Source organism: Schistocerca nitens, chromosome 1, assembly GCF_023898315.1.
Source record: "Schistocerca nitens isolate TAMUIC-IGC-003100 chromosome 1, iqSchNite1.1, whole genome shotgun sequence".
In the NCBI taxonomy this organism is placed as follows: Eukaryota; Metazoa; Arthropoda; class Insecta; order Orthoptera; family Acrididae; genus Schistocerca; species Schistocerca nitens.
The window spans coordinates 660847040-660860585 of NC_064614.1; the positions used below are offsets into that span (position 1 = coordinate 660847040).

General features: G+C 39.1%; 1 protein-coding gene across 2 annotated transcripts in view; it reads left to right on the plus strand.

Annotated features, from left to right (window-relative positions):
* Positions 1–13271, plus strand: part of LOC126259052 (centrosomal protein of 112 kDa-like) — a 166976-nt gene extending 153705 nt beyond the window's left edge. For both annotated transcript variants that reach the window (XM_049955692.1, XM_049955691.1), the window contains exons 14-15: positions 3061–3116; positions 12735–13271. In XM_049955692.1, coding sequence (XP_049811649.1) covers positions 3061–3116; positions 12735–12782 — 104 coding nt within the window. In that variant the 3' untranslated portion in view covers positions 12783–13271. The remainder of the gene's footprint in view (positions 1–3060; positions 3117–12734) is intronic.
* The last annotated feature ends 275 nt before the right edge of the window (positions 13272–13546 follow it).

The window sequence follows — 13546 nt, forward strand, 5'->3', positions numbered from 1 at the left end:
AGGAAGTATGCAGAAAAAGAAACCAGGACTTTCAAGAATCACCAGAACGACTGAAAACACCGAGAGGGTAAGGATGTTGATTCTGAATTCCCCCTCGTGCAGCTGGCCTTGCAATTTCTGAATGCGCAGTAAGATAAATTCTTTGTGATTAGTTGAAATATCATCCGTACAAAGTGTCAGTGGTGCATTCACTTCATCCACGTTATTTTGTTACACAAAAAAATGTGTGTGAAGCTTTGTTCGATGAGCTGCCTCATGAAGCCTTAGTGTTCTTCAGCAATGAGGCACATTTCCATTTGTCTGGCTGTGTGAATAAGCAAAATATGCGGTATTGGAGTGGCATGAAACCCCAAGAACTTCATGAGCAGCCCCTGCATACAGAACGTTTGACTTCTTGATGTGCACTATCTAAAGTTGGCATTATTGGCCCATGGTTTTTTGAAGAGAATGATGGGGTCAGTCAATAGGCAGTCACTTCTGAGCATTGTGTCCAGATGACCTAACAATTTTTCATTCCAGAACTTTAGGAAATGGATGTGGGTGATGTCTGGTTCCAACAAGATGGTGCCACAGCTCACATGGCATGAACACTTCCCCGATCGTCTCATATCTTTGAGGGGTGATCTCCAGTGGCCAGCATGCTCGCCAGATTTAGCACTATGCAACTTTTTCTTATGGGGCTGTCTCAAATCCTCAGTGTATTCCACTTGTCCGCAGACCCTGGCTGAGCTATGGAACAATATTCATGTTGCTATTGCCAACATTGACACACACGTCGCTAAAAGTGGATCAAAACCTCAGATTTCGACCCTCCAAAATTCATTGAACAGAACGGAGGCCACCTTCAGTATATCATTTTCAAAACTTATTGGAACAAAACTTCAGATATTACTCTTTGTAAGGAAAAAGGAATTAAATTGATGTCTCTAATGCTTTCTGATTTATGATTTCTTTTAAATAAGGAAGTTCCCGCACCACCCCCTGTATATTGCCCTCCGTGAAACACATTTGACTGATGACCATTCTCAAACCTTTTGAGGGGTTACCATGTCTTCTGCCAGATTCAAATATATTCACTGTGTCTTCTACAGTATATATTATTTGAAAGTTGCATCTTAAAGGTATGTATTACTCCTGTTCATGTGCTTTGGAATGTCTTAACAGATATGAAATGTTAATGATCTAAGAACTTTTAGCATTAGACTTGATAATGACATAAAAGCTGAAATATAGATAGTACTGAAGAGAAATACACTAATACACAATCAAATGACAGTTTATTCTCTCAAAAAAAAAAAAGTTATAAGAATGTAAAATAAAACAGTGGAAAATCAATGGTAGAATGATGACAATATTATGAGAAGCATATACTGCTGCTCACCATATAACAGAGATGTTGAGTCGCAGACAGGCACAACAAAAACACTGTCAAACAAGCATGTAATACAGGTGAGATGTCATTCACATACAGTATAGGGAGAAGAGCAACAGACCTATCACTGAATCCTGGGAATGTCTGAGAGCATGTTTCCAGCATGAGTTCCCCAAACTGATGGTCTACTCTTTAGTACCTGTATTTTAAATAGTTGTGAGACTGTAGTGTAGCACTGTTTGAGAAATTCAGCTGTTTCATTTGTGTAATTAATGTATAAAAAAGTGGCCTGTTTAATATAATTTTCACATTTATTAATGTGATTACTATGCTTGTTTGAAACCTGTTTGGTATTTGGTTCAGATGCTGTTACTTTTACTTTTTAGCTAGTCTGCCAGCTGTTCATGAAGAATCTGGTTGAAGGCTTTAGATTCTGCCTCTTTGGCCCATTGTTGCATGGCATTTTAAGGTTTTTGTTTTTTGGTACCCAATCCTCCTGGCATCAGTGTCTGCTAACCAGTGCCCCATGCCCACCTCCACCCTACAATAGGACCCTAACTTCACTTACCTGCACCCACACCCTTTTCTTCAGTCCCACCTTGCTCTGTTCTGTCACTCCTGCCTCCCAATCTACTCATCATCAACCTCCTCATGTGCTGCTTAAACTACTGTGTGCACGTGTGTGTGTGTGTGTGTGTGTGTGTGTGTGTGTGTGTGTGTGTGTGGAGGAGGAGGGACTGTTAACATAGTTTCCAGCCTTGCTTATGTGCCTGTCCGCTACCTAACACATCTACTATTCGGTGAGTTGTTACCTTTGTTCCTGAAGTATTTATATTCATAATCGCATAAGTTGTTCGGTCTTGGACAAAACAATTTGGAGCATCACATACAAGAAAACTTATGGATATGCCACTCTTTTAATTAGTAGTCACTGAAAATAGTTGATAAAGGCAAGAAATCGGTTAGTTTTTTTCTCTGAATAAAAATGTCTTCATTAACCAGAGTCCTCTGCCTGCTATGATGATGTTGGGAGAGAGCAGTACTTTGATGGCTACTAGACTTAGTGCTGACTGAACACTGTGCTTCAGTAATCAATCCTTTGAGTAGCTGTTGTGTTATCTGGGGAATGCTTGCATATGTTGTGCCCTATAAAGTCCACAGATCTTGCAGTACTATATTTCTTTCTGTGGTATTACAGAAAACTTGCTGTACATTTTTCTACTATTGGTATAGCGTTAATTGACAAATTATTTTGCAATCAACATTAATATTGTACACACCTATGATGTTACTTGTAGATGTTTCAGTTGTCCTTGGCATCACCACAAATAATGATTTTCATTAATGTAAAAAAATAGGAGTCTTTCCAGAAACGTGATAAATGTCACTTTTGATTGTGGTACATTCCAGCTTTTCAAATCTTTGTTGTGTTCATATCTTTTGTTTGTGTTCATATCTTTTGTTTGTGTTCATATCTTTTGTTTGTGTTCATATCTTTTGTTTGTGTTCATATCTTTTGTTTGTGTTCATATCTTTTGTTTGTGTTCAAATCTTTTGTTTGTGTTCATATCTTTTGTTTGTGTTCATATCTTTTGTTTGTGTTCATTTTATACTTTTGACCATGCAGTCCTCCTTGCTTCTGGTAAATGAGTCAATGTTTTGAATAGGTGCTTGTTCTTCTTTTACAGAAAAGATCAAACTTACTGAAGATACATCAACACCAATCGGAAAACTGTTAAAAAAGGTAATGTTAAATGGTAGTAACACTATTTTTGTTTTAAGAGTGTGCTGTTCAAAATAGTTGTGCTACAAATAAAAATGTTAACGTTGCATCAGCTGCTGATAGTGTGTAACAAAACAGATTCAAAAGTTTAACTGTGAAGTTGTAATCTCAGTTTAGTTTCTGTTTGTAGCAGTGTTCGATGTTACGTTGCATCTCATTAAATGCAAGGTGAAGCTGCAACAGATAACATCTGTGATTTCTGAAATTGTCAATTAGGCTTCTAAATACAGTACCACTTTTTAAAATTTTAGTGCGTGACTAGCAGCTCGTAGGGAGTTAGCCGGTGTGCAGACTAGAAATGTGGGAGTGAGAGATGGCAGGTATCCGGACTGGGTCTGTGCCACACAGGTTCCAAAGCACACAAGGTGTGACATGACGACAGTGATATGGAGGCATGGTTGGGAGGGGGTGACAGGACAGAAAGGTGAAACTGTTGGGTAGAGGTTGTGGGTACAGTGGATTAGTGGAAACTTAGGGTAGGATTACGGGAGTGAAGGATGTGTTGCAAGGATAACTCTCATCTGCATAGTTCAGAAAAGATGATGCTGGGAGGGAGGTTCCAGGTGGCGCAGGTTGTGGAGCAGCTGTTGAACTTATGGTGTCCTCTGCAGTGTGGTGTGCCACTTTGCGGTCAACTTTGTTCGTGGCCACAGTTTTGAAATGGCCATTCATTCTGGTGGACAGCTAGTTGGTGCTCATGCCCACATAAAATGCTTAGCAGTGATTACAGCAAAGCATATGACATGGCTGCTTTCACACATGGCGCTGCCTCTGAATGTGTAGGATAAGCCTGCGACAGGACTGGAGTAGGATGTGCTGGGTCAGTGAATCAGACAGGTCTTGCCCTGGGTCTTCAACACAAGGGGTTAGAAGTGGGGAGGACAAAGGTGTTGTGTATGTTGAGTAGGTGACAGAATAGCACTTCAAGAGGGATGGGAAGGGTCTTCAGTAGGATGTCCCTCATTTCTGGGCACAGTGATATTGAGTGGTAAGGGAAGTACTTCTTTGCAGCTGATTCTCTGTAGTAGTGGTAGGATTAGTGTTGTGTGAGGATATGGCACGAGAAACCTGTTTACGGAAGTAGGTTGTGGGGTTAGTGCCTGTCTGAGCAGTCCTAAATTATTTTCATTCTGACAGAACTTTCTTTTCCATATTTATTACTGCTTGCTGGTATTTTTATGCCAATAGTGTGGTGGTTCTCTTGTAGGAGATGTTTTGCAAATTCAGTGCTTCAGTTGTTCAGTGTGTCTTATTCTGAAACTTGTGTTTGTCTTTGAGTCATACGCTGAATACGTCATTGAAGTTTAATTGACGTTTGACTATTTTGCTGAATTTATTAAAGGCCTTCAGAGTGTTTGTTATCTTGCTTTTGAGTTTCACCATGAATCACATGAGTATGTGATAGATTATTTCTCTCTTCATCTCGTAAATTTCGTAAAACTGTCTGGTTGCTCAGATAACTGAGGAACAAGATTCTATCCTCCTTGATAGAACTGATAGACCGAACTGTCAGCCGATGGAATTGGATGACCTTCGGCGATAGTCTGGCAATCATCAGTGCCACTGTGAATCCAACCGTAGTACATTGGACTGTTAATTAGGCTTCAGGAATTACCGGTTGTTGTCTGGGACATTCAATGAAGACGTATCATAAATGACGTTTTACTCATTGTTTAGCTGCAGCAGAAGCACAACTGCAATAATAAAATTGGCGTAATAGTTAGAGTCCTCATACTGCCTTATTTGGGCCAGAAAAGAGCACAATGACCTTCTTAATTGATTACTGGGTTTGGAAATATTTCAGGTCCAATTTTGAGATGATTCTCCATCTCATTATCTTAAGTGCACATTTGAAATAGTTAATTGCTGAAAGCCTATAATGAAGCAGTGGTGTCATCAAACAATATTTTTTTAGTTTTTTGTTACTATTTCTTATTTACTGTATGCAAATGATACATTTCTGTTTTTGTAGCTGTTGTTTGTTACTAGTTTTGCTGTTCATTTATCTCAGAATATGAAGCAGCTGTATCTGTCAGTTTTGCACAATGTAACTGCTGATATTTTAAGGTGAAGACAATAACTATTTGATTGTATTGGGTTGATGCACAAGTTCATGGTCTTTTTCCATAAGTTCAATAAACACAACAGCTACACATAACAGAGACTTTAGTCATCAGTGATATATCTCCTTCACTATTTGCAGCAGTCTGCCAATGGTGAGGTAACTTTTCGATTCTGTGGCTGTAGAAATCGAATGGTTTTGAGGCTAAGGGCTTGTCAAGCCTTGTTTTTTGCTCATTTTCATCCAGAAAGGGAGCTCTTTGAAGATTGTTCGTTGTATAAAGTGGGTCCGGAATGGCTTCCCAACAAAACTCAAGGATAGTGTTTTCTGTCAGTCTAGGAGAATGTGGCCAGGTGCTATCGTGGAATAGTATCGCTTCAGACATTTTTCCTGGTCATTGTTCTTGTAGTGTGTCTGCGAGCATCTCAGTTGTTGATAGTAAATGACAGCAGTGATGGTTACATCTAGGGGAAACAATTAGTAGTACACCACACCATCGCTGTGCCACCAGATGCATAACATTATCTTTTGTGGATGCACACAGGTCTTTGTACAGGGACTTACTGCTTTATTTGGCCCTAGTCATTCCTTTCTTTTCCTTATATTAGCATAAAGACTCCATTGCAAATAAATGTCTTATGATGGTGGAACGATCACAGTTCATAACATTTGCGAGTTATCAATTACAATGATATGGATCATTGTGGATTAAAGTGTTTAAATGATCTTCGACAAACCCTGAAGGTGTTCCTGAATGGGGAGTGTCACTAATGTTAAAATGATGCCCCCTTAAAATGAGAACCCTTTTCTTGACGTGCACAAATGTTTCTGGCTGCCATTACTGCTGTCACCCCTCTGTTGAACTCAAACAGGAGAATGAGTTGGAAACATTCAGATTTCTCCACTTAGCACTCCATATTCTAATTTCCACAGCCACATTCACTATCTCCAAATGACAACATGTAAACTCAAAAAGCTGCAGTGAACTGCGAAGACAAAATGTCAATCGATAAATAAAAGCATAGCAACTGATGTTCCAACATGCAACAAACAACTACTGCACACTTAAGCATCAACCTGATATGATTTTTGTCCCCACAGATTTTTTGCATTTACTCATATCTTCACTTAAGCAGCTTTGCTTCTCTATTCCACCATTTTATCCAGTTATACCTGCTAGCAAACCATGGAAGTGTATCTGATAGTTAAATTTATGACCTTAGCAGTGTCTTCCTTACTTATTTACAAACATGTCACAAGCTGAATGAACATTTAAGTAAAATGGGACAAATATGTTCCCTTAATTGATAAAAGAAACATATTAAGTGTTTCCTTACACCAGGACTGGCTTAGCTTAAAGCATACATGTTACAATGTATTGGATTTTCTGATATAATGATAAGGAAACCCATCCCAGATGTCATTCTAAAGGACACTGAAGTGTTGGTGAACATGGTCTCCTTCATATTGTTTTCAAAACAAACAAACACACACACACACACACACACACACACACACACACACACACACACACACATTGATTGTGTAAATTAAGACCTGTTATATTCACTTGAAAGTAGACAATATATACTTAGTCCATCTGCTAAGATCTTCAGAAATGTCTACACAATACTTGCAGACAAAGAGCAGGCTACTTTTTGGAGATGCCTGTAGGTCACATACAAATTAGAAACACAGTGATTATCTCCACAAGTGTGCTTAAATTGCTGTGCTGCTGTTTTGTTGAGAGATGTTATGTATTCAGTTTTATCATTTGGTTTGTGTTTCATCTGCCCATTTGACTACAGATGGGAATAGATCCTCTAAGAAATTAACAACCTGTTACACATCATCTGCATGTAGGTGGATTTGATACTGCAGTGTCTCAAAAAGAAAAGTATCTGGTGGTGATTCATGTTAAAATGTGTGTTTCATTCCATTTCATTAAAATGTAGATGCAGAAGATCGCCGCAACATTCAGTTAACTCAAAAGTCCTTTGCAGGTGCCATTATCATCATCTTCCTCTTCCTCTTCCTCTTCCTCTTCTTCTTCTTCTTCTTCTTCTTCTTCTTCTTCTTCTTCTTCAAGCTGTTTTTCTAATCCCTAAGTATTAGTGTGATAAATGCCATGTTTAGTAGCCCTGCACCAGGCGAGACGCGCGAGTTTTGTGCTGCCATACAGATAAGTGATTTAGAGTGTAATAAAATTCTGTTTAGTTCAGGAAACTAGTTCATTACATGTATTAGTGTGTTTTGCAAGCTTACTATTAAAGGTTTCACTTCTCTCTGTGTATTATTCTAGAAAACGCGAAAGAAACATAAAGTAGGGTTACAATCGTATTCTTGCATACATTTTAGCCCAGTAAAACTTATAGAATCTCATTTAATTGTTCTGTTCCATTCCAGCAAGTTAAGTAAAGTGTATCCCTTTGTTGTTTAACTCTTATTTTGCGAAACACAGCGTAAATTTTAAATTCCGGTATCTGTAAACTTTGCACATACGGTAGTAGCTTTGTTTACATACAGTTGCGACTAGGCCTAATTTTTGTAAACGTGTTTTTCTTCTTCTTTTCGGTAATCTAACTTATTGTCACTAAAGTAAGTTTGTTTACATACGATTGAGTACTAGACCTAATCTTTCATCAATGTGTTTCCTTGTTTTTCTGTAATTTAATTTGACTTATTTTCGCTAAAGTAAGATTTTTACCATAAGTGAAAAGTACCTGACGTGCCGTAGAATTGTTAGCTCTGGGGTTTGGTGTGTGGGTGCAGTAGTTTTTTTCCATTGGGGTGACTATAGTGGCGTGGGGAAATGGATCAGACTCATCAGTGGTTCTATAGGATATGCAGTAGAGATAGGAAAATAGTGGAACAGGAGGGGAAAATTGCTGCCCTTCAGGCACAGTTAGAGCAGGCTAGGGAAGATTCGAAAAGGTTAAGGAGGGAGAAGGGTAAAGAGAGGTGGGAAGTGGCAACAGGTAATAGGGGTAACAGACCTAGAACTTAATCAGACAACTTTGTGGTGAATGAGAAGAGTAAGTTTGACCTGTTGCTTCAGTTAGAAGCTGATGAGCCTCAGACAGAGATAGGTGTAGAGAGGGCACAACAAACTTTCAGTAGAAAATTGAATAAGAATGTTGGGAAGTCAGCAAAGAGAAAGTAAGTTTTGTTGTGAGGTAGTTGTAGGTAGTTCCTACTTCTGTAGACAAAAGATGGAGAAAGGAAGAGTTGCCACATTTGTTAAAAACAGTTTTAAATTTAAGAAGAATATTGACATTAATAAATTTTGTTTAGAGCAGCACTTAGAAGCATGTGCAACAGATAGAATTTCATAATAGGTCCTTTATAATAGCAGCCATATACAGAGCACCTTCAGGAAATTTCAACCTGTTTATAAACGGTCTTGAAGATTTATTATCTCATCTAAAATTAAAACAAAGAACTAGTGGTTGCTGGTGATTTTAATATAGATGCCCTGAAAAACGCTTTCAGTGAACAGTTACTGAAACCAGTTACATTGTCATTCAATTTAATTTCTACTGTAAATTTCCCAACTAGGGTATACAAATGTTCTAAGACTGTCACCTAACATTAAAGTTTGAAAATTGTCAGGATAAAACATCTATCAGAACTAAGTACAGAAGGCCAATAAAACAGTCAAAAACTAAGAAATTTAAGAGAGTGCTCACAGAAACTAATTGGATTGATGTTTACAGCATCCAAAAGACAAATGGAAAATAAAAAACATTCATTAATAAAATAAGCACCTTATTTGAAAATTGTTTTCCCCTGAAGTAACTCAAATTAAGCAGAAGTCTAATAAGAAACCATGGATCACACAAGGGATAAAGATATCTTGTGAGACAAAACGGAAACACTATCTGATACATAGGGACACCTTTGATACTAGCATTATAGCTCATTACAAAAATTACTGCAAAATATTGACGAATGTTATCCATAAATCTAAACACCTGCATTATGAGAAGAAGATAAATACATCCAGCAATAAAATAAAAACAATATGGGATATAGTTAAGTCAGAGACAGGTAGGACCAGAAATGGGGAGGAACAAATAGCTTTAAAAATAAATGAAACCCTGGTAACAAACACATGTTGTGTTGCAAACGATTTAAACAAGTATTTTGTCTCTGTTACTGATAGCATGGGGTTGTCAGGTTCAGTAAATAATGCAATGGAATATCCGAGACCAGTGCACACAAGCAATCTCAGTAAAATGGAATTGACACTTACTTCACCCAAAGAAATACACTCCTGGAAATTGAAATAAGAACACCGTGAATTCATTGTCCCAGTAAGGGGAAACTTTATTGACACATTCCTGGGGTCAGATACATCACATGATCACACTGACAGAACCACAGGCACATAGACACAGGCAACAGAGCATGCACAATGTCGGCACTAGTACAGTGTATATCAACCTTTCGCAGCAATGCAGGCTGCTATTCTCCCATGGAGACGATCGTAGAGATGCTGGATGTAGTCCTGTGGAACGGCTTGCCATGCCCTTTCCACCTGGCGCCTCAGTTGGACCAGCGTTCGTGCTGGACGTGCAGACCGCGTGAGACGACGCTTCATCCAGTCCAAAACATGCTCAATGGGGGACAGATCCGGAGGTCTTGCTGGCCAGGGTAGTTGACTTACACCTTCTAGAGCACGTTGGGTGGCACGGGATACATGCGGACGTGCATTGTCCTGTTGGAACAGCAAGTTCCCTTGCCGGTCTAGGAATGGTAGAACGATGGGTTCGATGACGGTTTGGATGTACCGTGCACTATTCAGTGTCCCCTCGACGATCACCAGTGGTGTACGGCCAGTGTAGGAGATCGCTCCCCACACATTGATGCCGGGTGTTGGCCCTGTGTGCCTCGGTCGTATGCAGTCCTGATTGTGGCGCTCACCTGCACGGCGCCAAACACGCATACGACCATCATTGGCACCAAGGCAGAAGCGACTCTCATCGCTGAAGACGACACGTCTCCATTCGTCCCTCCATTCACGCCTGTCGCGACACCACTGGAGGCGGGCTGCACGATGTTGGGGCGTGAGTGGAAGACGGCCTAACGGTGTGCGGGACCGTAGCCCAGCTTCATGGAGACGGTTGCGAATGGTCCTCGCCGATACCCCAGGAGCAACAGTGTCCCTAATTTGCTGGGAAGTGGCGGTGCGGTCCCCTACGGCACTGCGTAGGATCCTACGGTCTTGGCGTGCATCCGTGCGTCGCTGCGGTCCGGTCCCAGGTCGACGGGCACGTGCACCTTCCGCCGACCACTGGCGACAACATCGATGTACTGTGGAGACCTCACGCCCCACGTGTTGAGCAATTCGGCGGTACGTCCACCCGGCCTCCCGCATGCCCACTATACGCCCTCGCTCAAAGTCCGTCAACTGCACATACGGTTCACGTCCACGCTGTCGCGGCATGCTACCAGTGTTAAAGACTGCGATGGAGCTCCGTATGCCACGGCAAACTGGCTGACACTGACGGCGGCGGTGCACAAATGCTGCGCAGCTAGCGCCATTCGACGGCCAACACCGCGGTTCCTGGTGTGTCCGCTGTGCCGTGCGTGTGATCATTGCTTGTACAGCCCTCTCGCAGTGTCCGGAGCAAGTATGGTGGGTCTGACACACCGGTGTCAATGTGTTCTTTTTTCCATTTCCAGGAGTGTAGACTCCATCATAAAGTCCTTGAAATCAAAGCATCCTAGTGATTAAGATAACATATCAACAAAGTTAATAAAAGAGTGTTATGTAAACTTAGTCATATCTTAAGTTATTTGTGTAATCAATCACTTGCCACAGGAACGTTCCTGGACTGACTTAAATATGCTGAAGCTATACCTCTCCACAAGAAAGGGGACAAAGAAATGCCATCAAATTACTGACCAATCTCACTTTTGCCAGCTGTTTCAAAAATCTTTGAAAAGGTTATGTTCAAGCGTCTACTTAAAGCACCTTAGCGAAAATAACATTCTGTCAGTCCGAGTTTGGGTTTCTTAATGGTTCTGATATTGAGAAAGCTTTTTACACTTACAGTGAAAATGTCCTTAATTCATTGGACAACAAATTAGAGGCAACTGGCATATTCTGTGACCTGTCAAAGGCTGTGAATCGCAGCATTCTTTTAAGTAAATTAAAATATTATGGCGTCACTGGTAGTGCTGCAAAGTGGTTTCAGTCATATCTTACTAATAGAAAACAAAGGGTGTCATTACGTAACACTTCAGCAGTAGGCAATCGGACATCATCTGATGGGGAAGAAATTGCATGTGGTGTTCCCCAAGGGTCCATACTAGGTCCACTACTGTTTCCTGTGTATATTAATGACCTGTTACATTACCAGATGCCAAGTTTGTCTTATTTGCATATGATACAAACATTGCAATAAATAGTAAATCAAATATAAATTTAGAAAGTGCAGCTAATCAAATTTTTACTGACATTAATAAGTGGTTCATAGCCAGTTCACTGTCATTAAACATTGAAAAGACCCACTATATACAGTTCAGAACTTCGAAGAGATTTCCTTCTGGTGTGTGTATAAAATATGACGACATGGAAATAGGAGAAGTTGCGCGTGTAAAATTCTTGGGATTACAACTTGATAATAAATTCTGTTGGGAGCAACATACTAACGAACTGCTAAAGCACCTAATCAAGTCTGTGTTTGCAATGCGAATGATGTCAGACATAGGAGATATAAATAAAAAATACTGGCATATTTTGCTTATTTTCAATCCATTATGTCATATGGTATCATATTTTGGGGTAACTTCACAAACAGAGAAAAAAACTTTTAGAGTACAGAAGCATATAATAAGAGTAGTGTAAATCCAAGAACAGCGTGTCGAAACCTATTCAAAGAATTGGGCATATTAACCACAGCTTATCAGTATATTTATTCCTTAATGAAGTTTGTTGTAAATAATACATCTCTTTTTCCAACTAACTGCTTAGTACACAGTATCAATACTAGGAATAAGAACAATATACATAAATATTTAAAATCACTTACTCTTGCCCAGAAAGGAGTCCAGTATTCAGCAAAGCAAATTTTCAATAAGTTACCAGCAACCATGAAGAGTTTAGTTTCAGACAAGGCACAATTTAAAAGAATTTTTGGTGGCCAACTCCTTCTATTCCATCCATGAGTTTCTCAACAAGTGCAGTAGACCATTTTAATGAAAATTTATTATACTTTAATTTCTGACAATACTTGGTTGTAATAGCCAAGAAACTAGCAAATTTCTGAATGATGGATTTAATGAAAGAAGATGTAAGTGTTAAACCTGTAAATATTAGAAGTTTAAATTTAATTCATGTACATAATTTTACTATTTAGTGACTGAGGATTATTAAAATTAATGAAACTCAAGTTTTTCTAATTACGTTTTTGTAATGTGTTTATCTGACATGTCCCACACCCAGGAGGATTCCCTCTTTTATGGGTCTATGGAATGGAATAATTAATCTAATCTAATCTTTGTTTCAGGTACAAGGGGATAACAACAAACGCACAAATCGTAGAAGGAATAAGTAATTACAGAGCAGAAATATGTCTTATGAAATGAAGTGAGAATGTTGGTACATACTATTTTTTAATTGCTGTGGCATGAATATTTTGAAGTAATTTTCTTGTGTGCAACGTAACTATTTCTGCAGACTAAAAAAGCACTTGGTTTAAGAGCATCATCAGGTCTGTCTTTATTTCTGCATGACTGCTAATATATTTCTTATATTGCAATTTTATCAAAGATAATATTTTAAATAATAATTGGTTAATTCGTCTGTTAACCAGTGTGTTATAGCAGCAGTCAAAATCGTACATGACTGTTTGATTGTCATTGAACAGGAGAGACGTTGCCAGGAAAGCAGATGGCAGATGTAAATTGGTTGTCATGCAGTATACACCAGCTATGCTTTTTAAAGGAATTTTGTCTTAAAATGAATACTTTTAAATGAAATAAGTAATTCACTTTTGATGAATGTCTGTAACATTTTAATAAATTAGTTTGTTTGCATTAACTAATACTGTGATTGTAACTAATAATACACCGCATAAATTTGTGTTTTCAAGTGTAAACAGGCTGATACTTTGTGTGAAGCAGGTGGCTGCAACATCACTGTACATTAGTATTAACTTGATGAAATTGAGGAAGGGCCCGCTTAAAGGGGATATACAGGGTGATTCAAAAAGAATACCACAACTTTAGGAATTTAAAACTCTGCAACGACAAAAGGCAGAGCTAAGCACTATCTGTCGGCGAATTAAGGGAGCTATAAAGTTTCATTTAGTTGTACATT